A 27,887-nucleotide genomic window follows, 5' to 3' on the forward strand; every position below is an offset into this window, starting at 1 on the left:
ACTTTGCTGTTGTTCTGGGATTGATTTGCACTTTTCACACCAAAGTACGTTCATCTCTAGGAGACAGAACGCGTCTCCTTCCTGAGCGGTATGGCGGCTGCGTGGTCCCATGGTGTTTATACTTGCGTACTATTGTTTATACAGATGAACGTGGTACCTTCAGCCGTTTGGAAATTGCTCCCAAGGATGAACCAGACTTGTGGAGGTCTACAATTTTCTTTCTGAGGTCTTGGATGATTTTCCCATGATGTCAAGCAAAGAGGCACTGAGTTTGAAGGTAGGCCTTGAAGTACATCCACAGGTACACCTCCAATTGACTCAAATGATATCTAAAGCCATGACATCATTTTCTGGAATTTTCCAAGCTGTTTAAAGGCACAGTCAACTTAGTCTGTAAACAATTGTTGGAAAAATTACTTGTGTCATACACAAAGTAGATGTCCTAACCGACTTGCCAAAACTATAATTTGTTAACAAGAAATGTGTGGAGTGGTTGAAAAACGAGTTTTAATGACTCCCACCTAAGTGTATGTAAACTTCCGACTTCAACTGTACATCATTCACTGGGAATGGTTTACTCCTCTTTCAGGGTTGGGTAAACATATGTTCTTCCACGTCATATCCATCAAGAAATATGAAAGCTAGCCAAGCTTCATTGATTTGGCTGCACTGTGACCATTAGTAAAACTGCATGGGCAGTTGAGAACCATTAGTGAGGTGAATAGGAGGTTAGGACCAATATTTTCACATCCCTTCCATCAAGACACATGAAAGCTTGCTCCATTGATTTGGCTGCACTGTGATCAACACATCCGTAGAACTGAATGGGCACCACTACTGAGGTACAGATAGGAGAGATGGGAGTGAAGGGAGTGAACAGGGTTGGCTCCATAGCTCTGTATCTCTATGATACCCCGTGTGTGTTCATGGCTGTGAGTGTATTCTACATAGCTGTCCTTCTCTATCACCACTTCCCTGACCAGCTAACCCACAGGCTCACACAGGGACCGGTATGGGCTGCTAGAGGCCTGTGGGGGCCCGTGACCCTGCTGTCCTGTGTGCTGGGCACTAATAGGCCCAGTCAGGGCTGGAGGGTAAGAGGGTTGTGGCCAGTGGCTGATCTGGATCTCTTACAGATATAAAACAGTGTGACAGGGAGAGACAAACACTCAGAACATCACCAGTCAATTCAATGGAGCCTTAACTGAGAGAGGCAGAGGGATAGCAGGGAAAGAGAGTGAGGGAGAGAAAGATGGAGAGGAAGCTGAAGAGAGGGAGAGAGAAGAAGAGGGTGAAATAGAGAGAGAGATAGAGAATTTGTATGTGGAAGGAGGGGAAGAGAGCGTGAGAGGGAAATGAAAAGAGAGGGAACGAGGCAAAAGGAGAGGGAGGGCTGGTTGCAAGTACCACTACAATTCTCAGCTATCGTAATGACAATCTGAAACGACAGGACCTTTATTTATCCGTCCAGAGGGGTTAAAATTACAGAGAAGAGCAAGTTCTCGGGGTCAAAGTGTCTCATGGGACATATCAGCATCACTAGATCATTATCACTGAGGCTATAATGATAACTGAGACTACTGTAGCTCTGCCTCTTGGCCTCTGATCCTTTACACCATATTCAATCATTTACCACTTGACTGACCACTTGATTGACTGAACCAATCAAAACTACTCGTCAAATGCCCTCATATTGGATTCAAGGAGCCTCCTGCTAAGAAAAACCCATATATACCCAACTAAATCTTTATACCCTATCCATATATAGCCTACTGAGAGTATCCCCATAACTCCAGGAGCAGTCCTAGTATCTGAGAAATGGTGCTGCAGGAGGGGACTTTAGCTCACGGGGCTGCCCAGGGCTGGATTTACTGCTGTAGGGTGAGGTCACTGGAGGAACATTAACACACCAGCCATCGGACTGGCTCGGGTCAAAGGGTAGGAAGGGGCTCAGAGGAGAGGAGGGGAAAGGGGAGGGGAGGGGAGGAAAGGGAATGGAGGGGAGAGAGGAGGGAGAGGAGGAGAGGGAGGGGGAGAAGGAGGAGGGTGACGAAGAGGAGAGAAAAGAGCACGGAGAGGTGGAAGAGAGGAGAGGGAAAAGGTGCAATGTGGGAGGGTGAGAAGTAAAGAAGAAGGGGAAGATGGAGGAGGAGTGGGGGAGGAGGGAGATGTCACTTTCACCAGACCGAGAAAAATTGCGAATCACACTGCAGGGTGCATGACTGCCTGCCTTGAACAAATAGTTCTTAGCGTTGCCAGTCCCAGTGTTAAAACTCCTGGGGAGATGCAGGGAAAGACAGACCTCTCATACAGAGGACAGGAGAACAAAGACTGCTGGGTGATTGATGCCAAATACTGACAGACTGTCTCTGGCGCATCAACTTGATCTCACAACCGAATGCTCCCATTGGTGGAAAATCTATGTCCCAGGAAATTGAGAAAATAACCTGCATATTCTCCCAATCGCAAAACATCCTTTTATCATTATCATCGCTTGTGTTATCTCTTAGAAAAAAGGTGCTATCTAGAACCTAAAATAGATATTTGGCTGTCCCCATAGGATAACCTTTTGAAGAACCCTTTTTGGTTCCAGGTAGAACCCTTTCTACAGAGAGTTCTACCTGGAACCCAAAAGGGTTCTACCTGGAACCAAAAAGGGTTCTCCTATGGGGATAGCCGAAGAACCCTTTTGGAACCTTTTTTTTCTAAGAGTGTAGTTGCATAACAGACACATAATGCAATATCCATAACCATCATAGTTTGCCTGTAGGGACATTTAAAAAAGACAGTATATCCCTATTCATTTATATAGCAGTGATATTGAGTGATGTCTCCTTGCAATACCTTGTAGCACTAGGCTCTGAACTATTCCCATCCTCCAGTTTCCAATATGATTCTTCCATCCAGACCATTCACAGTTATTATTATCATTATTACTATCGTATTACATCACAGTGAGTGCTGCCTGGCTGCCTGTGTGGACAATATTAGTGTGTTTAGCGGGGCCCCTGTCCCGGCCCTGACAGCACAATTCACTACAGACTGAGACGCAGTATTACCGTGCCCAGGCCGGCTAAACCTATTCTGGATTAGCTGCCATGTTCCGTCTAAGCACACTCCATTATCCCTTTCCCCTCTGCAGCCAAACAGCCTCTTTATCCCGTGTCTGAGTTGTCGCTACCCATTTAATCCACACGACATGCGCTCTCCCCCACCATCCCTGAAATCAGATTACTAGTGTTAATTAAACCAGGCCCAATTCAATCCATAATCTCAAAAGATCCCAGTTACATTGAGCATTGAGAGATCATGGAGTCAGTGGGGTCTGGGAGGTGCTATGCTATGATGACATCTGATGTTGGTAGAATGACTCACATCTGTTTACCAATATTTATTTTCATAAAGATTTAAGGATTATGGTCAAACTGAAACGCATGCGCTCAATATCTCTCCCTTGTTCTTTTTCCCTCACACATGTATACGACAAAAAAACTGCGACTCACAGGAACACACACACATACACACACACACACACACATTAAAGTCCCTTGGTGGACTGCCCGAAGGGCTCCCGGCTCCATCCAGCACCATGCTTTATCATCCTTGAGCAGCCATTCTGGAGTGTGCACTCAGGGGAATAGGCCAGTCAAACTCCCTCCCTGGACAAATCACATTTTATTTGTCACATGCTTCGTAAACAACAGGTGTAGACTAACAGTGAAAGGTGAATAACAGGCGATGTTCAGAAAACCATTATGCAACATTCATTTCTACAACATTTCACTAAGGCTGTGAGCTGAATGCTCTTATCACCTTGGAGACTAAATAAGACAGATAAGAACAAGCTGTTGACAGAGACATGCACATAAGCACACTGTTATTTATGAGTGTAATGAATTCAAGTTCAATCAAATACAAACACATCATAAAATCAAATCAAATTAAATTGTATTTGTCACAGACACGTGTTTAGCAGATGTTATTGTGGGTGTAGCGAAATGCTTGTGCTTCTAGCTCCGACAGTGCAGTAATATCTAACAAGTTCACAACAGTAATCTAGTAAGGAATGGAATTTAAGAATATATACATATATGGACAAGCAATGACAGAGCGGCATGGACTAATATACAGTAGAATAATATAGAATAGAATACAGTATATACATATGAGATGAGTAGTGCAAGATATGTAAACATTATTAAAGTGACTAGTGTTCCATTTCTTAAAGTGGACAGTGATTTAACAGTCTGATGGCCTTGAGATATAAGCTATTTTTCATTATCTCAGTCCCAGCTTTGATGCACCTGTACTGACCTCGCCTTCTGGATGATAGCGGGGTGAACAGGCAGTGGCTTGGGTGGTTAAGGTCCTTGATTATCTTTTTGGCCTTCCTGTGACATCGGGTGCTGTAGGTGTCTTGGAGGGCGGGTAGTTTGGACCATTATGAGATGATGAATCTCATTTGGAATAGTGAAACATCCCTCCAGACAAACATCGTTATTTAAGGGTCCTGTGTATAATTTGTGCTTTATTCATCTACTTACACATCAAAGGATACAGTTAACATCATGTCCCCAGAGTCTCTTCCTCTGCCTTAGATTAAAATGAAGTAACATTTGCTGTCTATCTGAATTACACTGAGTGTACAAAACATTACGAACACCTGCTCTTAGACATACACTGACCAGATGAAAGCTATGATCCCTTATTGATGTCACTTGTTAAATCCACTTCAATCAGTGTAGATGAAGGGGAGGAGACCGGTTAAAGAAGGTTTTTTAAGCATTGAGACAATTGAGACATGGATTGTGTGTGTGCCATTCAGAGGGTGAATGGGAAAAACAAAAGATGCAAGTGCCTTTGAACGGGGTATGGTAGTAGGTGCCAGGGGCACCGGTTTGAGTGTGTCAAGAACTGCAATGCTGCTGGGTTTTTCACGATCAACTGTTTCCCGTGTGTATCAAGAATGGTCCACCACCCAAAGTACAACCAGCCAACTTGACACAACTGTAGGAAGCATTGGAGTCAACATGGGCCAGCATACCTGTGGAACGCTTTTGACACCTTGTGGAGTCCATGCCCCGACGAATTGAGGCTGTTCTGAGGGCAAAAGGGGGTGCAACTCAATATTAGGAAGGTATTAGGAATGTTTTGTACATTAAGAGGAAGCTCTTTGCCACCTTCTCCTCCCTGCTGAATCCTCCTCCTCCCCCTCCCTCCTCCCTCTCTGTGGATGACTTCGACAACCATTTTGAAAAGAAGGTTGACCACATCCGATCCTCATTTATTAAGTAAAATGACACCGCTGGTCCTGCTCACACTGCCCTACCCTATGCTTTGACTTCTTTCTCCCCTCTCTCTCCAGATGAAATCTTGCGACTTGTGACAGCCGGCCGCCCAACAACCTGCCCGCTTGACCCTATCCCCTCCTCTCTTCTCCAGACCATTTCCGGAGACCTTCTCCCTTACCTTACCTCGCTCATCAACTCATCCTTGACCGCTGGCTATGTCCCTTCCGTCTTCAAGAGAGCGAGAGTTGCACCCCTCCTCAAAAAACCTACACTCAATCCCTCCGATGTCAACAACTACAGACCAGTATCCCTTCTTTATTTTCTCTCCAAAACTCTTGAGCGTGCCGTCTCTAGCCAACTCTCCTGCTATCTCTCTCAGAATGACCTTCTTGATCCAAACCAGTCAGGTTTCAAGACTGGTCATTCAACTGAGACTGCTCTACTCTGTGTCACGGAGGCTCTCCGCACTGCTAAAGCTAACTCTCTCTCCACTGCTATTATCCTTCTAGACCTATCTGCTGCCTTTGATACTGTGAACCATCAGATCCTCCTCTCCACCCTCTCCGAGTTGGGCATCTCCGGCGCTGCTCACTCTTGGATTGCGTCCTACCTGACAGGTCGCTCCTACCAAGTGGCGTGGCAAGAATCTGTCTCCGCACCACGTGCTCTCACAACTGGGGTCCCCCAGGGCTCAGTTCTAGGCCCTCTCCTATTCTCTCTATACACCAAGTCACTTAGCTCTGTCATATCCTCACATGGTCTCTCCTATCATTGCTACACAGATGACACACAATTAATTTTCTGATAACTTCTGATAACCAGGTGGCGAATCGCATCTCTGCATGTCTGGCGGACATATCAGTGTGGATGTCGGATCACCACCTCAAGCTGAACCTCGGCAAGACGGAGCTGCTCTTCCTCCCGGGGAAGGACTGCCCGCTCCATGATCTCGACATCACGGTTGACAACTCCATTGTGTCCTCCTCCCAGAGTGCAAGGAACCTTGGCGTGACCCTGGACAACACCCTGTCATTCTCCGCTAACATCAAAGCGGTGACCCGATCCTGCAGGTTCATGCTCTACAACATTCGCAGAGTACGACCCTACCTTACACAGAAAGCGGCACAGGTCCTAATCCAGGCACTTGTCATCTCCCGTCTGGATTACTGCAACTCGCTGTTGGCTGGGCTCCCTGCCTGTGCCATTAAACCCCTACAACTTATCCAGAACACTGCAGCCCGTCTGGTGTTCAACCTTCCCAAGTTCTCTCATGTCACCCCGCTCCTCCGCACACTCCACTGGCTTCCAGTTGAAGCTCGCATCTACTACAAAACCATGGTGCTTGCCTACAGAGCTGTGAGGGGAACGGCACCTCCTTACCTTCAGGCTCTGATCAGACCCTACACCCAAACGAGGGCACTACGTTCATCCACTTCTGGCCTGCTAGTCCCCCTACCTCTACGGAAGCACAGTTCCCGCTCAGCCCAGTCAAAGCTATTCGCTGCTCTGGCACCCCAATGGTGGAACAAGCTCCCCCACGACGCCAGGACAGCGGAGTCACTGACAACCTTCCGGAGACACTTGAAACCCTACCTATTTAAGGAATACCTGGAATAGTATAACAGTAATCCCCCCCCCCCACTGGCTATCCTAAATTGAATGCACCAATTTGTAAGTCGCTCTGGATAAGAGCGCCTGCTAAATGACTTTAAATGTTAAATGAGTATATCACTCTAGTTACTGCTGTCTCTTGTCTTAATAGACTTGAAGCTATAAGCTTAAGATACCTATACTAAGTGCTCTGTGGAGTGACCTTGGCACCCGTGTGTGTGTGTGTGTGGCACAGCCCACTCACTGTTCAGCATTACATAATGTTACTCAACCATGATTACAACTAAAGGATTTTGAAGGAATGACTGTAGGCTGAGAGTTCCTTATCTAAATGAAACACCCTGAACCACGTCTGAATGACGAGATAAGATGACTAATGACTTCCACATTTTACTAACCAAGCTCTCAACCTTTAGAACACCGCTAAAACACCCATTATCTGTTGAATACCTTGTCATACTATGATAACATCTACACTACTGGTCAAAAGTTTTAGAACACCTACTCATTCAAGGGTTTTTCTTCATTTGTACTATTTTCTACATTGTAGAATAATAGTGAAGACATCAAAATTATGAAATAACAAATATGGAATCATGTAGTAACCAAAAAAGTGTTAAACAAATCAAAATATATTTTATATTTGAGATTCTTCAAATAGCCACCCTTTGCCTTGATGACAGCTTTGCACACTCTTGGCATTCTCACAACCAGCTTCATGAGGTAGTCACCTGGAATGCATTTCAATTAACAGGTGTGCCTTCTTAAAAGTTAATTTGTGGAATTTATTTCCTTCTTAATGCAAGGACAGCTCAAATAAGCAAAGAGAAACGACAGTCCATCATTACTTTAAGACATGAAGGTCAGTTAATACGGAAAATGTCAAGAACTTTGAAAGTTTCTTCAAGTGCAGTCGCAAAAACCATCATGCGCTATGATGAAACTGGCTCTAATGAGGACCGCCACAGGAATGGAAGACCCGGAGTTACAGCAGCTTGCGAAAGTATTCACCCCCCTTGGCATTTTTCCCATTTTGTTGCCTTAAAACCTGGAATTAAAATGGATTTTTGGGGGTTTTGTATCATTTGATTTACACAACATGCCTACCACTTTGAAGATGCAAAATATGTGAAACAAACAAGAAATAAGACCAAAAAACGGGAAACTTGAGCGTGTATAACTATTTTTTCTGGCCACCCTTCCGTAAAGCCCAGCTCTGTGGAGTGTATGGTTTAAAGTAGTCCTATGGACAGATACTCCAATCTCCACTGTGGAGCTTTGCAGCTCCTTCAGGGTTATCTTTGGTCTCTTTGTTGCCACTCTGATTAATGCCCTCCTTGCTTGGTCTGTGAGTTTTGGTGGGCGGCCCTCTCTTGGCAGGTTTGTTGTGGTGCCATATTCTTTTAATTTTTTTAATAATGGATTTAATGGTGCACCGTGGGATGTTCAAAGTTTCTGATATTTTTTTATAACCCAACCCTGATCTGTACTTCTCCACAACTTTGTCCCTGACCTGTTTGGAGAGCTCCTTGGTCTTCATGGTGCCGCTTGCTTGGTGGTGCCCCTTGCTTAGTGGTGTTGCAGACTCTGGGGCCTTTCAGAACAGGTGTAAATATACTGAGATCATGTGACACTTAGATTGCACACAGGTGGACTTTATTTAACTAATTATGTGACTTATGAAGGTAATTGGTTGCACCAGATCGTATTTAAGGGCTTCATAGCAAAGGGGGTGAATACATATGCACGCACCACTTTTCCGTTATTTTTTATTTTTTATTTTTTTGAAACAAGTTATGTTTTTCATTTCACTTCACCAATTTGGACTATTTTGTGTATGTCCGTTACATGAAATTCAAATAAAAATCAATTTAAATTACAGGTTGTAATGCAACAAAATAGGAAAAATGCCAAAGGGGGTGAATACTTTTGCAAGACACTGTACCTCTGCTGCAGAGGATAAGTTCATTAGAGTTACCAGCCTCAGAAATTGCAGCCCAAATAAATGCTTCACAGATTTCAAGTACAGACACATCTCAACATCAACTGTTCAGAGGAGACTGGGTGAATCAGGCCTTCATGGTCGAATTGCTGCAAAGAAACCACTCCTAAAGGACACCAATAAGAAGAAGAGACTTGCTTGGGCCAAGAAACACGAGCAATGGACATTAGACCGGTGGAAATATGTCCTTTGTTCTGGAGTCCAAATTTGAGATTTTTGGTTCAAACCACCGTGTCTTTGTGAGACGCGGTGTGGGTGAACGGATGATCTCTGCATGTGCATTTCCCACCATAAAGCATGGAGGAGGAGGTGTTATGGTGTGGGAGTGCTTTGCTGGTGACACTGTCTGTGATTTATTTAGAATTCAAGGCACACTTAACCAGCATGGCTACCACAACATTCTGCAGCGATACGCCATCCCATCTGGTTTGGGCTTAGTGGGACTATTATTTGTTTTTCAACAGGACAATAACCCAACACACCTCCAGGCTGTGTAAGGGCTATTTTATCAAGAAGGAGAGTGATGGAGTTCTGCATCAGATGACCTGGACTCCACAATCCCCCGACCTCAACCAAATTGAGATGGTTTGGGATGAGTCGGACCGCAGAGTGAAGGAAAAGCAGCCAACAAGTGCTCAGCATATGTGGGAACTCCTTCAAGACTGTTGGAAAAGCATTCCAGGTGAAGCTGGTTGAGAGAATGCCAAGAGTGTGCAAAGCTGTCATCAAGGCAAAGTGTGGCTATTTGAATATATTTCATTTGTTTAACACTTTTTTGGTTACTATATGATTCCATATGTGTTATTTCATAGTTTTGATGTCTTCACTATTATTCTACAATGTAAAAAATAGTACAAATAAAGAAAACCCTTGAATGAGTAGGTGTTTTAAAACTTTTGACTGGTAGTGTATACTTGAAAATGCAGTGCTTTTCTAAGAGGATAATCTATTGGTGACCTGCCTGGTGGAGAGCTGGCTGGTGGGCACTGTCTGGGGCTGAGAGTGAGAGGAGGGTGACTCATCTCCTCTTTACTACACAGCAGTCTCAATGGAGCTCTGTATGCTCTCTGCATACGCACACAGCCAAATGCATGCACACACGTTCCTTACGCCTCCTGAGACCACATGCTGCTCAACACTAAGAGAGAATATGGACAACATCAATCTCCTCCCTCACTGGTCGATACACTGTACACAAAAATGCAATTTTCTTCTAAAGTGCCCAACAAAGAATAACAATAACATTCCACAGGTTAAAGGGATACTGCAAGATTCTGGCAACTAATTCAATTTTTCTACTTACCCAGAGTTAGATGAACTTGTGGATACCATTTGTATGTATCTGCGTGCAATATGAAGGAAGTTAGAGCAGAAATGGGCAACTCCAGTCCTCGGGGGCCTGATTGGTTTCACACTTTTGTCCCAGCTAACACACCTGACTCCAACAATAATCAACTAATCATGATCTTCAGTTTAGAATGCAATTAGTTTAATCAGCTGTGTTTGCTAGGGATGGGGGAAAAGTGTGACACCACTCCGGCCCCCGAGGACTGGAGTTGCCCATCCCTGAGTTAGAGGTAGTTTCATGAGAAATGTGATAACGGCACATTTCTATGTTCTGCAGTGAAAAATATACTAAGACTACTGTATGAAATGAGACTTCTTTATGTATCATGTCGATTTAACTAATGTGAATATATCCATAGAAATACATGTATGGGAGGGGGGAAGGGGGAGGGGTGGCTAAGGGCTATTTACTGACTTCCACACTTCACTAACCAAGCTCTCAACCTACATACATAGAACACCTATTATCTGATGAATACCCCTGTCAGACTATTAGAATATCTATAGGTCTACTTGAACAATGCAGTGCTTTTCTAAGAACATAATAACACACACAAGCACGCATCGATGTATGCATTTACGCACAAATGCACACCACACCAGCAGCCTATCAAGAGCCTTGTGGATAATAGCACCTGTGTTTGACTGTATTGTGCTTAAAGGGGCACTTATTAACATTGTATATTAATGGGGTGCTTGTTTCTTCACAATATTGTTTTGAACGTTTGTTTTAGGACTGATGCCCAGCTGAGCATTCTAATCAATACAGTCTCAATTGGTGCTGATAAAGATTTCATCTAATGTGCATTACTGTAGCTTGGAAACACGATGACATTAAAAAAATAGGCAAATAATTAGTAGGACAAAGCTTTTGTCATCATTTTGACTTCTCCAAATTGACTTTAGATGCAGTATAACTTTAGCTAGCTAGCTAAGATTGAGGGGAGAGCACCAACATTTTAGCTAGCTAACGTTAACATTGCTAGCTATTTATGACAAACTTTGCTAGCAACATTGCCATGTCTCTAAAGTAAACTTGACAACATCATAATGATGTCAAAGTTGTTTTCTACGAATGATGTGTCTACTTCAACAATGTAATTGTATTTCCAGGCCACTAGTGTAAATTTGACGAAACAGTCATTAGCCCCGTTTAGAAAGACTTGGCGTTAACCATCAGTCAGACATCAATATGCTGCGGCTTCTGTAGAACGTTGATAACAATGGCAACAATGCGACCGAGTGACGGAGGTGCAACCAAGGTTTACCATGCCCATATATCATGTGATAACTGCACATTTCTATGTTCTACAGTGAAAAGGATATGAAGAAAAGTTATTTAGAAAATCTGTCCCTATGATGTCATTGGGAGTAATACTTTTTTTTTTTTTTTACTTCGATTTCCAAAACCTACAATGAGTTTCCAGCCAGGGGGAGACTGGAGACATTTGAAGACTGGTATGCTGCTGGAGATAATGAATATGATGTTAAAAAGTAAAAAGCATCTATTCCTGTTCAACACATTTGTTTATCTGTCTCCTGAACCAACAGAGGCCTCCAATGGCATCCGAGTGCCGCCGGCCCATAAAAAAGCAGTGTAATGTAATGTTAGAGCTCTGATGACTCTATTATGATCATCATAAAATACATGTTGTTTCCAAAGCACTTCAGACTGAATTTTGCTAGTGCGGATGAAGGGCTTGTCAAAGACTAGACACTGCTGAATCCCCATCAGGTCCAGACCATAACTGGCCTACGATGATGTGTGGCAGCAATGCACAACTTGATAGGTCTGGAAGAGAAAAGATAGCAGGGAAAGACAAAAAGTGTTTCTGTGCTGAACTGTGTCCTATCGCATATGCCAATGTGAGGTATGTCTGTGTGTATTTACAGTGTGCGTAGGCTATGTGCATGTACGTTCATGGGCTGTGAAATGTCTGTCTCACACCCTCCGACCCCCTATGCATTCCCATTTCCCACCCTCCCTTCCTGCCTCTGAAATCTTCTCTTCCATTTTTTTATTATGGATTGCATAACAACAAGGCCAATCCCATTTCACACACTGAAAGCTCTGCTACCTGCAGCCATTTAGGCCTAAGTGGCAGCTCCATCTCATCCTGGAGCCATTTACATGTTCGGGTCTCATTATGACATAAGGCAGGCAGGCCGCCACACAGTGTCTAGATGCGCAAAGGGGCATTTCACTGGGCAGATTCATTTTCACCTTTGATATGGGAGCGTATCACTTACCCAGTGGAATGGGATTCGGGGTGGGGGGAGAATTGAGTGAGCTTTGAAGTTAAACCGTGGAGGTGCAATGCCTAGCCTGACCTCCAGAGAAATACTAATGTGAAACATGACTCACACACACCGGCAAGCACAGCCCCTACACACACATCTGTACTTCTCACACACAAACGGCCCCCTCTCTCAGCTAGAAACAAGAACAAACACACATGCACGCACACCGAAAAAATGGTAAGAGAGCTGTTAAAATCAAAGAAACATAATCTCTCAGCATTTTACTAAAATATTCCTGAAAAATGTATATTATTATGAGCCACTTTTAAACTATTACTGTCAGGTCAATGAACATAAAAAGGTATTGCCATAATTATGACCATATGAAACGTAAGTCAATGCATATTAAGATAATAAGTCTGTCTGGCTTCTTTACCCATATCCCATCACTGGCTGTGTTTGACCCTTGAAGAGCTACCCACATGAACTCAAATAACTATACCTTGCCTCGGCAACCCTTCTCATAAAAAAATACTGTACATACATTATCTGAGAGCAAACATCATTAGTTCACATCCATTCATTGTTTTGAACGGCTTTAATTATTTAAAAACAGTCAGGGCAAATGATAGCTCCAGAGCAAGCCTCACCTAAGACACTTCTGAAGTACGATGAGACACACACAAACTGTACATACAGGCAGACACACAAACACGCTACAATGATTTTATTAAAAATATTTGAATTCTTGCTGAGTGATAAGACATTCAAAGGGTGCTTAATGGACCTAGCCACAGATACATCCCTCCCCTTATCTCTCCCCCTTCAAATTACACAAGTCTCATTTCCTACTGTCCTTATCAGCATTAAGAAGAGTGCGTGGGGCGACGTCACATCAATACACAGGCTCTAATTACAAGGCAGCATCCAGCTGCCCATGCCTCGTCCCAGCGTTGTCCAAGCATTGGCCCAACGTTCTCCAAGTGTTCAAGTGGAGAATTGTGGTCCTGTATGGCTCAGTTGGTAGATAATGGTGCTTGAAATGCCAGGATTGTGGGTTCGATTCCTGGGGCCACCCACATGTAAAACGTATGCACGCATGCCTATAAGTTGTTTTGGATAAAAGTGTATTATTATATTATATATATTATTATATATTAATTAGCACAGAGCATAGTCTTGGCCTTGCCTGCTGCACAGAAGGCATTCACAAAGAGCACAGGTCACGCTGATGTGGTTGCTGTGGAACTGTTTAGTCCCACTGCTCTGTAAATGGTATTGTGATTCCTGGTTCAATCGGATTCATGTACTCTGGAGAGGAGTTGGGGGTTATGCTGTAGACCTACTCTTAGATATTCACTATTTCACATCACATACAGGCGCTCAGGAACTCAAATCCCCTTGCCTGATTACCAGGGTTATTATAGTTTTGTGATTTAATATTAGATGTTATTTCTATTCGTTTTTAGATTTTCATTTGAAATTCAGTTTAGTTTCAGTTAGTTTTCTGACTTGATTGACTAGTTTTATTTAGTTTCAGTTCGATAAAAACATTAAAATGTTATATTATTTAGTTTCAGTTTTAGTTGTAGTGTTAGGGAGGCTAGGAGCCATGTATGTGTTGTAGGCCTATAGTTAGCATTTTTGGGATGTCACTTGTTGGCACTGGGAGGCAGTAATACATTAGGTGATGGGCCAGGATCATAGACTTAGATAGACATAACATCTCTGTGTCTGTGCCATAATGGCGTCTGTGAGAGCATGGGCTGCCCCATTGAGGCCACCTCCATCTTGAAAGTCAATTTTCTTCTTCACAAATAAAATTAATTGCCGGTTCCCTCCTGATGACCCGGCTGTCACGACTCCAACTGAGTCATCAGGTCATGCCAACCGGGTCATCAGGATAATTCAGCCAATCAAGTTGGAAGTCCTGCCCCGTTGACTAAATCAAAGCGGGGAAAGTCCTCAATGGTGCTGCCCATGCTAACACAGGTTTTTGGCCACTACAGGACTCCATACAAATCCATGACCAGGACATAGGTTTGGTTAGGTTCAATTATAAATCAATCCTAATGTGACTTGGATTTAAAGGATAAGCGCCTAGACTGGTGCAAGAAATATGGAGGAAGGAAACTCTCTTGCCCATGTTTACACCAATCCAATACTTTTAAAATGTTAGTAGTAGATGTAAGAAGAATCAAGTACCTTTACCTTTATCTGTCAGAAAGAGAGAGAGAAAAAAATGAGGTCATGGCACATTTGACATGTTATGTTTATGTAATATCAAACATATATCACTGACTAACCCCTTCAAATAGGGTTAATAAAAACAGCAGTGTTTCTGTTCAAACAAGATTTTCTGGTTTATCTTCAAGACACTGCATTCCAGAGAGGTGGTCGTTCAACTTTCTCAAGCCTGATGACAGTTGTCCACAGACAGAGAATATTCTCTCATGAACGCTTGGGATACATGGGCAGAAACCAGATCCAGTGCCACAGGGCGAAGCTTTGGATAAACAGTCATCCTTGCCTGCCAGAGCTGGAGAGGTGACTCTGTAAACATGCCCCCCTTTACCTCTTCCATGTATTTCCGCAGCCCCCTGCCAGATTAATACCCTCCAGCTGGACAGTGATCTCAGGCACAATCTTCGATGCGAGGAAGCTATATTTCTGAAGCACTGTGGTCGAGATGCTTGCTGGATTCATCGTGCTTGCATCTTCCTGGGGTCCTGCTGCTCCACTGCTGTACTCTCTGATTTGGTGAAGTAAAGCAAATGGGTCCATCTCTGTTTAGCGAAGTGACAGAGACACACTTGGGTCCATCAGGCAAGCTGCTGTATGGGTTGGATCAAAGTTGGCTGCCAGAGGATTCAGTATGCATGCGAAGCGCTCGCACAGTGACTTCAGGAGGATCTGTGCCAACTGTTTTGCAACAGTAATTGACTGCAAGTGTGCCTCAAGTTTGAGAAGGCATGGCACCACATCAAACAGCGACTGGCTGTCAGTTTGAATTTGGTCGGTGTGGATTGCGAACAGCTCCAGCAACTTCACAAGCTGTTCTAGCTTGGCACAGTCACGCGCCGTGCTTACCCTCGTATTTCTTCCCTGCTAGCTTGTGATAGCTAGTGATAATGATGCACAAGCTAGGCCTATTCGAAACATCGGCATCTACTGGCAGCATTTACCGACCCGATTCAGAAGCTCAAAAAATACATTTAGGAAAAAAAGCTTGTAAACCCCATTAGATTTTTGCTAAAAGTTTAGAAGAAAAAAACTGATCATCATTTATGATGGTTTTTATTTAAAAAATGGTTAGTTTTGCAGTCAAAAATAGTTTCAGCATAGTCTTAGTTTTTCAAATATTTTACCCCTTTTTCTTCCCAATTTCGTGATATCCAATTGATAGTTACAGTCTTGTCCCATCGTTGCAACTCCCCTATGGACTCGGGAGAGGCGATGGTCGAGAGCCATGCGTCGTCCGAAACACGACCCTGCCAAGCCGCACTCCTTCTTGACACACTGCTGTGTTGGAGGAAACGCCCGGCCTGCCACAAGGAGTCTTTTCAAATGTTTTTCATTTGAAAAAAATTAATCTGTTTACCAAAAATATTTTGCCAATCTTTTTTTTATTTTGGTTTCAGTTTTCGTTGACTCTAATAACCTTGCTGACGACTCATACTGAATTATTCCACTACTCTATCGAGCGCTACATACATTAGCCTGAATCTGCCATCATTGAAGTTGTTTGTGGTGACAACAGGAGTTGTACAAAACAAAGTCATCAGCGATTGGACCAGAGTATGAATGCCAATGGCGAATTTTCAAAACGTCACTCTAACCACGTTTGTTCTGGCTCTGGCCCAACCCATCGGTTTCTGGGACCAATCAGACGGTCCGAACGTGTTCACATTCTAGAAGGGTCGGGGAGGGAGTCAAATCCAGACTCATTGAGGAGAAAAAACTAACGTTTGGCTGGAGTAATTAGTCTGGGTAGCCAAGCAACAAATCCCCCCCCACCTCCGACCCTTCTAGAATGTGTCTGACCTTTGTTTTCAATGTAATCCACACGTTCGCAAACGCCAATTCATGAACCGTCTATAACCAGGTTGCATCTGGTTTACAAGGCCCAACTTCACATGCGCACAAGCACTTAGTGCGCACAGGGAGCAGCGCGAGCAGCGTCAACGTCATCACGTCATCCAAAAACATGGCAGACATTGGATGAATATAAATTGTTAATATCTTTGGCTGTGAGTGATGGAAAAAAATCGGTCTCAGCGACAATTATTTGAATAATTCAGTGCATGTTTTGTCCACGAAGGTGATGACTGTCTTATTAGGAATTTTTATAATCTGACTTATCTATGTGGCTGACTATGGAAATTGTCTTTCTGGGCCGGGCGTCAGTTAAACTGTAGTACCGAAGCAAGACTGTAGGAGCAGTCAAAACTGTGCTTCTTGACCAGAACCCTGGCCCCTTGAGGCAGACCTGAAGCCAGCCAGCGCTGAGCTGGATCACACTGTACATGGCCCTAATAGATGCAAAATAAGCTATACATGTGTTTGTATAGACCAGCCAGCATGTGCAAATAAGGTGCTGTCTGTTTCGGTTAATGCGATACACAATAACAACAGCCATGCCCAAGCCCTCCTCCAATCGGAACTGGAGAGAGCTTAGTTTGTTGTTTTTGAAAGTTGCTGTAAAAGTGTTTTCTTGAAAGAAAATGGTTTACTAGCCTACCTGTTTAATTTGGATCCCGCGATGTGGTTAGCCTCAGTTGCTGGGGACGCTACTATCTGTCCCGGGATACTGCCAAACCCTAAAGTCTGAAGAGCTGCTGCTTGGCGGCTAGCCAGATTTCCTTGACAGTTTGAACACAGCCCACGACGCGGTTAGCCCTTGTGGCTGGGACCGCGGATAGTCCCGGGCTTGTGGCTGTTTAAATCCCTGCTGTTTGTTGCTGTTTCCATCGGTCCTGCAAACTGTGCTGGCTGGAATTGCGTGGAGTACCAGTGTTAGCCTACGATGCTACCATGACAAAGACCAAAGCCGGTGGGAGTACCATTGAGGACAGTGGTGTCTCTCTATCACAGGTCAAAATTATTTTAGACCCTCCAAAAAATTCTACAAGCAGCTGTTACAACATCAATAAAATAGCTTCAAGTGTTGTGTCCAAATACTGGTTGAGTCAACTAATAAAATAATGGACGATCTGACCAGAAAAGTCCAGGACCTGAAGAACAGTTTTCAGTACTCCAAGGTTCATCTTGGTGAGTTTAAACAGGCCAATCAAGGCGGAACAACATGGCTGTGGGCAGAATTGCAGAATCCCCACATGATATCTGGATGGAGTCTGAGGACAAAGTGAGGGAAATGATCATTGAGAAAATGAAGATGGACCACTGGAAGATTGAGGTGGAGCGCGCCCACAGGACTGGAAAACCCAACACCGGCCCAGGTGACAGGCCCAGGCCGATACTGGTCAAGTTCCTGAGGTTCAAGGACAAGGTAGTTGTTCTGGACAGAGCCAAGAACTTGAGAGGAACATACATCTTCCTCAATGAGGACCATCCTGAAGATGTGCACCAGAATAGGAGAGAACTTATCCCAGCCATGAAAGCTGCCAGAGTGCGTGGGGACATTGCTTACATCCGCAATGATGGGCTCATTGTCCACCCTCCCTCCCAAAAGCCTGGAAGGGATGAGAGAGCCAAGCCCGTGAGTTTGTAGCTTCAACCACGCAGCACACACACACACCAACTGGTTGATGGACTGCTGAATACTTTTTAATTTTTCTCTTGCTTTGTTTATTCTGTTCCATATTATGTCTATCTCTGATAAGCTACCCAGGAAAGGACTAAACTTAGCCTATATTAATAAATTATATGTAGCCTTAGAAATAAGCTTAATGAAATCAATAACTTGCTAACATCAGATAACATTAATATATATTAGCCATTTCTGAGACTCACTTAGATAATTATTTTGATGATACAGCAGTAGCAATACAAGGATATAACATCTACAGAAGAAACAGGAATGCCTATGGGGAAGATGGTGCTGTATATATTCCCTGTAATGCTTAGAGAATATCTCATGTCAAGTGTTATTGAAGTGTTGTCATTGCAAGTTCACCTGCCTAATCTAAAGCCTATTATTTTGGGGTGTTGCTATAGCCCACCAAGTGCTAACAGTCAGTATCTAGATAATGTGTGTGAAATGCTTGATAGTTTTCTGGGTGACCGGAACAATGACTGGTTAGCAACTAGCTGTCCTCTCAAGAGGAAGCTTCTAACTGTGACTAATGCCTGTAATATGACCCAGGTTATCACTCAACCAACTAGAGTGTATATCAATAGTGTTGGATCAGTAACATCCACATGTATTGATCATATCTTCACGAATGCTGCAGAGCTTTGCTCCAAAGCAATATCAGTTCCCATTGGCTGTAATGACCATAACATTGTGGCAATAACAAGGAAAGCCAAAGTGCCAATGGTTGGGCCTAAAGTAATTTATAAGAGAACATACTAAATGTTTTCTCAGGACTATTTTGTTGAAGAAGAAATGTATGTTGGTCTGATGTGTATAAGGAAGTAAATCCAGATGCAGCACTGGAAGTTTGTAAAATTATTCATGCCAATTGTCTTACACAAAGCTAGAATGACTATGTATGCAGATGATTCCACACTCTACATGTCAGCACCCAAAGCCAGTGAGCTCACTGAAATTCTAAATAAGGAGCTACAGTCAGTGATTAATAATAAACTGGTCTTAAACTGGTCTTAAATAAAGCTAAAACTAAAAGCATTGTATTTGGTTCAAAACATTATCTAAGACATAAACCTTAACTGGAGTTGTGTATGAAGGGTGTGACCATTGAGCAAGTTGAGGAAGCTAAACTCCTAGGTATAACATGTAATGTTTTTAAAAAAAAATCATGTTCAAGTCATATTGACAAAGTTGTTGTTAAGCTGAGGATGGGTATGTCTGTTATAAAAATGTGTTCTGTGTTGTTGACACAAAAATCAACTGTACTAGCTGTTCAGGCTCTGGTTTTGTCCCATTTTGATTACTGTCCAATAATATGGTCAAGTGCCGCAAAGAAAGACCTAGCAAAGCTGCAGCTGGCTCAAAACAGAGCAGCACGCCTTGCCCTTAACAGCACATACAGAACTAACATCAACAACATGCATGCCAGTCTTTTCTGGTTGAGGGTTGATGAGAGATTAGCTGCATCAATTCTTGTTTTTGTGAGAAATATTATTGTGTTGAAACATTTCAAATTGTCTGTATTATCAACTTGCACATAGCTCTGACAGACATAGTTACCTCACCAGACATGCCACCAGGGGTCTCTTTACACTCCCCAAATCCAAAACGAATTCAAGGAAATGCACAGTATTACATAGAGCTATGATCACATGGAACTCCCTTCCCTCTCAAATTACTCAAGCAAACACCAAAATTAGCTTTAAAAAACAAATAAAACAACACCTCACAACGCCTCTCCCCTATCTGACCTAGTTGTAATGTCCATGTTAATGTTTTTAAATGTATGTAAATTGTAAAATATTTTGTCTGTAATGTCTTTTTTGTTATGTGTCGGACACAAGGAAGACTAGCCGTCGCCATTGGCATCCCAATAGAAAAAAATAAAATAATGTCCTCATTTCGACAGGGGCGGTTCTTGGGGTGGAAAAAATGTGAAGTGGCCATGGCTTGGAGGGCTGCTGGTGGGGAACAGTTGTTGGGAGACAGTCCCTATTCCTCCTCTTAACCTGGCTAGAATCCGCTAATATGGGATTATTGTATGTAGTACTTATACTCTTCACTGCTATTGTAGATTATATTAATTGTGTCTGAAGGTTACAGGTAACTTTTATCAAAATGATAACTTATATATACACTGAGAGTACAAAACATTAAGAACATCTGCTCTTTCCATGACATAAACTGACCAGGTGAATCCAGGTGAAGGCTATGATCCCTTATTGATGTCACTTGTTAAATCCACTTCAATCAGTGTAGATGAAGGGGAAGTGACACCATAAAGAAGTATTTTTAACTGAGACATGGATTGTGTATGTGTGCCATTCAGAGGGTGAATTGGCAAGACAAAAGATTTAAGTGCCTTTGAACGTGTTTGGTAGTAGGTGCCAAGTGCATCGGTTTGTGTCAAGAACTGCAACGCTGCTGGGTTTTTCATGCATAACAGTTTCCTGTGTGTATCAAGAATGGTTATGAGGGCAAAAAGGGTTGGTGGTGCAACTCAAAATTAGGAAGACGTTCTTAATGTTTTGTACACTCAATGTAAATGTGTGTGTGTGTGTGTGTGTGTGTGTGTGTGTGTGTGTGTGTGTGTGTGTGTGTGTGTGTGTGTGGTTCCATATGAGAAATATATGCTAAATGGTTCCTTTTATTCAACCCTTTCCCATGTAAAAACATATTTCCTAGCCAACTGAAATGTAGCACTGTTAAAGTTATGCCTAACACATCACATCAGAATAAAAATGTAATCCAACAACAATAGCGTTCATCAGCATGGACAGTTTTACAATAGAAGTGAACGCAATGGTGCAGTCCATAAAAGCCCGTCGCTGCTTAGCTGCCAATTAATCAGTCGCTTTCTATAAACAACATTAAAACTGTGAAACCATTGAATAGCCCATTAACTTTATTTGGATTGCTCCGACTATGATTGTGTACACAGACATATTAATTTGAAACCTCCTTCTTGCTAGAAGCAGAACTATTATAATATTTCATATACTTAGCCGAGGACAGCAACAGTCATTTGAATAACAATAAGTTAAAGTAATGCCATTTGTAACCAAAAGAAGGGGAGGATCAAGTACGAGGGAGGTTTTCCCATCCCATCCAATATGTTGTGTCAGGGAAAAAGAAGCCCCAACACTGACTATTGGCTGACTACAGCAAAGCCCCAGCAAAACTGTTGACGTTCAAATTAATGGCATGCTGTGCAGTCGGAACTCATTATTCAGGGTGAAAACAATCTGCATCACATGCAAAATTATTGGCAAGTTGGAATCTGTTATGGAAGTGAGGAATACCGACTCTGCTAGACCTGCCTAGACGTATGGTGACTATTAAAACAGGTCCCAGATCAGAAAAGTGACCTCATCGTTTATCAGGATCCCTATGGGGCCAGGAGTTTTTCCTGACTATTTGACCTGACCAGGAAAAACTCTGTGCACTAAATGTTCTTGATCAGGTTGCATGGTAAGGAAACACTCCTGGCCCTGGTGTATCACAGAGCAAGAAATGACACCCTTTCAACACACACTTCAGTGGTCAACACTTCAGTGGTACTGTCATACAACCGCAGATAACACAGATGGCCTGATTCTTCATCCACCCAACAGCTTCGTGTGAAAAACACCCTACTGCCTATCATACCAACAGAATGGCATCTGATTATGTGAGAAAAGGAAAACAATGAACCTGTGTATTAATTCGTATTAATTTTTGTAATAGTCTAAACGTTATAATAGTGTTCAACTGAGTGAGCAACTGAGGCACTTTACAAATTAAAAGGATAATTTATCCCCAGGTGTCCTTTAGCAGCTCAAAAACTCTTTGGAAATCTCCTCTCAGACAATATGAAAGGGGAATTGATTCTATGTTCCCGCGCAGCAGACTGAATGAGCCTAGACTCGCTGTCAGAAACCAGAAGGCGTAGTGATTCTGATCACCTACGCATACATGGAAATGTATGGAAATGTTCTCTCCATACGCACCCATCTTTAAAACAAGAGTGGGTGAGAGCTAGGGGTCAGAGGTAAGTACGGATAAGTGGCTCACAAATCGTTAGCGCTGCCCTAACCCTCATCGTTATCACACAAGGGATTGTGTGTGCAGTGCATGTGTGTGCGTGCGCATGCATAATTACACCACAATGATGCCAACAGATAAGAAGGATGAGACAAAGAGAGTACATGTACACTGTCTCTCCTGCTTGCCATTGGTATACTCTCAATACAGATTACTACTCACTCCCAAAATATTGTATTTATTTACAGTACGCATCATTTTTTCATTTCCTTGTTTTAGTTCTTATATGGGTGTTGTGCTCTACATGGTAAAAAGTGTATTCTAGGGTGTAAAAGCGGACGGCTCATCTGCTTCGCTTCATTCTCACACAGAAACCAGTTAGTATTAATTGTAATGCTGAACCAAGTATTTTTTCCCCTGTGTGTCCGCTCAGCATTACACAGTCAGCCTGCCCTACAGACTATAGAAATACATCTCTGAAAAGACCCTCTTCCATTGGCTTATGAGTTTTGAGCCTTTATAATGATTGGATACTCATAAATCCAGCTTTTCCCTGCATTCTGCTCTCTGTAAAGGTCTGTCCTTGCATATTAAACAGGCTGGAGCACTGGAGCAATCACATGGAGAAAACATGCCTCCCAGACTATACCTTATGTTTAGACCAATCTAAAAATGGCAGCATGTTTGACGGTGAAAAACATACACACAGTTTAAGAAGAAAAAAAGACTGTCACTGATGAAGATGAATGATCAGGCTGCAATGCTATAAATGAATGAATCAGCCTTGCCCTCCCTACAGACACAGGCCTAGTGGGCTACAGTCCACACACACAGAGAGGAGGGGCTAGGGAAGGACTACAGCTGGAGCTGTCCATGGTTCTGAAACCTAGAGCATGCATGCATTTTCAATCTAACTAAAATGCTAATTTATTTGACTATATAATTTGGCATTCCCAAAGAAGGCTACAGTGTGCAGGGGTGTCTGGATCTGTCCATGGTTCTGAAACCTGGGGAGTCAAGCAACACCATCTCTTTCAGTTACAAAAAATATATATATATATCATACAATAGAACATTACGTAGAGGAGTAGACTAATACTTAGCAAGACAACGGAATAACTGGAACTGTCCAAGATGCTGAAACATGGGGCCCAGCATGCAACAACATATATTTCCAATTTAATTTAGGTCCAAAAACAAACATATCTTACATAGAAATGTGGGACTCATAAGGATGCCTGGCTGGGGGGGGACTATCCATGGTGCTGAAACCAGGAGAACAGCATGCTATGTGTCTTCTATCTCTCGGATTTACTCAAATACAAACATGTAGGTGTCTTCTATAGCATGGGATTCAGCAGGAAGCTACAGAAGGCAGGGTGTATGAACAGTCCATGGTGCTGAAACCTGAACGGCATCATGCTATTTCTCCAGTCTCTTTGATTTGCCAACTTATGACTCAACAGTCAACACAGCAAGAGAGCTCAACATCTCTTCTTTAATGAGCCCAGTACCAACTACTATCTTATAATAGAATTTGGTATTCACAAACTATAATGAAACAGGTGCTATTAGCAATCTACCTGCTGCCTATTCCATGACCCAAAGTTATTCACATCTATATTAATATTCATATCCAGGGGCTAATCATCTTCATATCCAGGGGCTAATCCAAACAGAAACACAAGGACGACAAAGAGCACCTGCAATAAAATTATCCTTCTTCCTTTCATTTAGCATTCTGATCACAGGTCAACTCGAGAGACTAGCATTTAATTATCCTAAGCCAAGTCAAAAGCATCTCATTAAATTGCTTTTAAATAACAAACCATAACTGGATACCAATCCCCAGGGACAATTGTATTGGTCTGTCATGCTATTTGTAGACGAATCATCGCCACACAAGCCCCAAAGTGCTGAATGAGAACTGCCTACATTATTAAAGCTGGAGATTGCTAGTGTGCCTTTCAGACGAGATGATGGTTTTCTCGCTTTGCCATCTCCCAGAGCTGTCTTTCTATGTTTGACCCTCTGTCATTCTGTTAAAAGTTTTATCCTCTAATGGTTTCTTGTATTGTACCTAGCAGAGATTTGACTGTGGCCCACTCATTTGAGGACATTTGAGAACAGACGTGTCATGTTTGCTCTACTTTTTTGCAGTCCTGGCAGTGGTTGACCTCAGAGGTAAATACTGTATCATCCAATCACACTGTTCTACAGAACTGCCCAGGATGATAATACCACAGCTACATACACTAAGACTCATTTCTGAAATAAATGCTTGTTATTTCTGATAGTAACAGTGCATCTATTCAGCATTACTATAATGTTCAAATACCATACTAAAAGTTTGGGTAGAGTTTACAACCTGTTGAGATCACTAGATTTGCATTAACACAGTTGTTGTCATTCTGCATCAAGGCAGCTGTGTTCAGGTTTATTTGGGAGGCCCAAACCTGTGTCAATGACCATAGTCCTTAACACCAGTTAACAAACAGGTAACAATATATTATATGGTGATATAGCAAACACATTACCAGAACAGTTTCAGCTTGACATGAGGAGATCATGCAACAGGTTCAGTACTCCAGAGCCAAACAGGAGAGAGAAATCATACTGCAACAGAGATAATGCCGAAAAGAGAGTGATGTCACGAGTCTGTAAATAAGGGTCATTTTCTCGGGCACTGCAGAGACTACTGCGGGTGTGGTGACTGCATTAGTAAAGCGCGCAGGGTCTCTGGCACAAACACCCGAATAAAAACCATAATCTCCTCTCCTTAGAGAGACCAGACTGCAACAGCTACCCCCACCCACCACGACTAGCACTCCCATTTGACGTGCCCTGACGTTCAAATCCTTAATCTGCTGTCAGGTCTATTCACTCAATTGTCTTGCGATCTCACTTTGCTCGTGCGCTGACAGCCACTACATACCCAATAAAGGCGTGCCGTCAAGTGCAGCGAAAAGCATCTCCCCTAGCCCAGGTTGTATATTAAATTCACAGCCTACAATGCCACAGCCCCACGCAATGACAATCTGACATCTGCGCTCTACTTGACAACAGCTTGGTATTCCATGCACACCATCCCTTACTCTCAATATGCTGCTTTTTCTCCCCTGTCTCACACACCAACTCCTCCATTTCTGCTTTTCAACCCGGCTTATTTCATAGGAATAAGAACGAAATTGAACAGCCTAATAAAATATGCAGATTAAAGCAACTTGGGAAAACACCGACATTCCACACAACACCACTTTCATGCACTATAAGGACTAACCTCCCAATCTAGCGAATCCCACTCTTCGGTAAACATCCGGAGAATTCCTGTCCGTCCAAACGCCGACTAGGCGCAGAGGTACTATGGAACAACTGAGCGATGCGATGCCATTGCGCTGTCGGTTTTATCCTCATGAAATCTATTTTAATAGGAGACGTCGACAGGAGAAGGTATTCAGAAATACACACAGCGACGACACCATGACCAACTTGAGCGAGATAGATTTAAAGATGGCTTGCTTTACAATCGAACATTTCGGTGGAAGGAGGTTGCAAACAATTAGTAGGCTACACCACTTGCGCTTGCAGGCGAATACTGACAAGGCGCTCGTTCTATTGAGCATCGTTTCGATTTGAGCTGCCCTACTCCGTTTAGCAGAGGTGGCAGACAAGACAACCAACTTCGTGTTTCCAAATTGTAGAAAAAAAAGAGTAATACCATCCTCAGCCATGGTTCCCCATTACATTTTCCTCCGCAGGAGTAAGCTACAACAAACAATAAAGCAATATTTTGAAAGGGCCCTTAATATCACGAAGTGCTTGGTAAAGCACGTCGCTCTACTCCTTCATGCAAAATTATGTGTTTGATTCATCATAAGCAACAAGCCGGGAGAGCCGGGGACAAGGTGTCCTGTGAGAGGACTTCTGTACTCACCATTAGCACCGCAAAGTTATTGTGATGAGTGCAATGAATTGTGGTCGTGCTGCCCACGGAGTCTGTTATGTGGCACCCCTCTGCCCGCCAGCCACCGTGCCCATCTAGCAGGTCAAAATCCCAATAGGCTGCGGTAGGGTCTACACCGAGCGCGAAGTGCCTGAGAGCGATGGTAACCGAGTGCACCGCGCTCCCGAGGGTGCACCTATCTGCAAGAAAGCAAAACATTAAATTAGGGAAACCAAGTGGAAAGTCTTTAAGTGCAACATCCAAGACGCATGGACACAAACGAAAACACAAACACACTCATACACACACAAACACACACTCACAGTAATGTTACTGTTGTCAGACATCCATCAATTATGATTCATTCTGCTTTCTTTCATTATTTTTTTATTTATCTTTCATTTACATGTTTATGTTAAAAGTTTAAAAGGTATTAAACATCTGGCACAGAAATCATCAAAGGGATGGTAACGGAAATTACATGCATATAAAAATCATTAAAATGTGGTGTGAATTAAGCTATGCGTTTAACTTACAAACATGTAGATATAGTTGTGTTTAACAAAAAATATGAAATATGGATAAAATCTCTACAAGCTGCGCACTTTTTCCATTTTGTATGCATGCGCGTGTCCCTGTGTTTGTCGACAGTCAGATCATAGTTGTAGACAGCGTTGACATCAGAGCCATGATGATAAAATGCATGCATTTCCTCTTACCTAATTTGGTGAAAGCAACTGGTGTCGAAACGCTCCTACGTTTTCCATCATCTGCAAGATTTGACGAATTCCCTGTGCAAGGAAAGAGTTTCCCATTTCGAAAGACAATAAACTGCAGCTTGCAAGTCGAGTTATCAACAGATTGCAACGCAGAGGGGTTAGGCGTACCAGCCAGCTGTAAATGGATTGAGGCGACTGCCAGAGAGTTCTGCGGATGGAATAAAAAAGGACAACATTAAAATTAAAAAATGCCATTCGCCAGAGATGCACTGAAAATGATCACTCCAGTATAGTATGATTGACAAATTGCTTCCCTCTCCAAGATTGGAAGCGACCAAAGAGCACAAGTACCCATGGGAATGGGTTTCACTCAGTAGGCTATGTCTGAAGCGCTCTCGTGCGCCTATTTGGTCAGGCTCTCTGCCGCAGAGGTGGAAATGGTTCTTACGCCTCGATCACACCGACAGTGATTTTTGCATTTTGGAACAGCAGAAGTACATTCATTTCCAATGGAACGCTGCGTTTGCCTTGCAGCATTACCTCGCAGAGGCAGTTGCAGTGTTTTCTGTGTGGTGCATACATTGGATTTATCGAACATATGCATCAAATGATATGCTTAGACAGCTTGACAGAAATAGTAGCAGAAGGTGAATGCTGAATTTTTGTTGCACACATATCCAGATAATGCTGCGTTCCATTTTGCGCTTGACACTGTAGGTGTGATCAAGGCTTTACCATCTCAGCTCTGCAGCGTTGATTTAAAGAGACAACCGGACTCACTTTATCTTCCCCTCACAACCTTTAAACACCATGGAACCCCCTAATATTACCCTTTGTGCGCTCTGGGAGGGATATACATTTTCTAAAAAAGAGTAGAGGCTGGCATTACATTGTTCAAGTTCAAGTCTAATCCTATAAAAGGGTCACAAAGTGATAC

The 27,887-nt window shown here is 42.9% G+C and overlaps 1 protein-coding gene across 3 annotated transcripts in view; it reads right to left on the reverse strand.

Moving 5' to 3' along the window:
* LOC121553489 (adhesion G protein-coupled receptor A1-like) overlaps positions 1–27,396 on the reverse strand; it is a 73,621-nt gene extending 46,225 nt beyond the window's left edge. For 2 of the 3 annotated variants that reach the window (XM_045211527.1, XM_041866624.2), the window contains exon 1: positions 25,569–25,824. In XM_045211527.1, the coding sequence (XP_045067462.1) occupies positions 25,569–25,604 (36 nt within the window). In that variant the 5' untranslated portion in view covers positions 25,605–25,824. Of the gene's footprint in view, positions 1–25,568; positions 25,825–26,222; positions 26,432–26,950 lie in introns of those variants that run through there. The other variant, XM_045211526.1, reaches the window with a different exon arrangement.
* Between the last annotated feature and the right edge of the window lie 491 nt (positions 27,397–27,887).

Source organism: Coregonus clupeaformis, chromosome 37 (genome assembly GCF_020615455.1).
Source record: "Coregonus clupeaformis isolate EN_2021a chromosome 37, ASM2061545v1, whole genome shotgun sequence".
Lineage (NCBI taxonomy): Eukaryota > Metazoa > Chordata > Actinopteri > Salmoniformes > Salmonidae > Coregonus > Coregonus clupeaformis.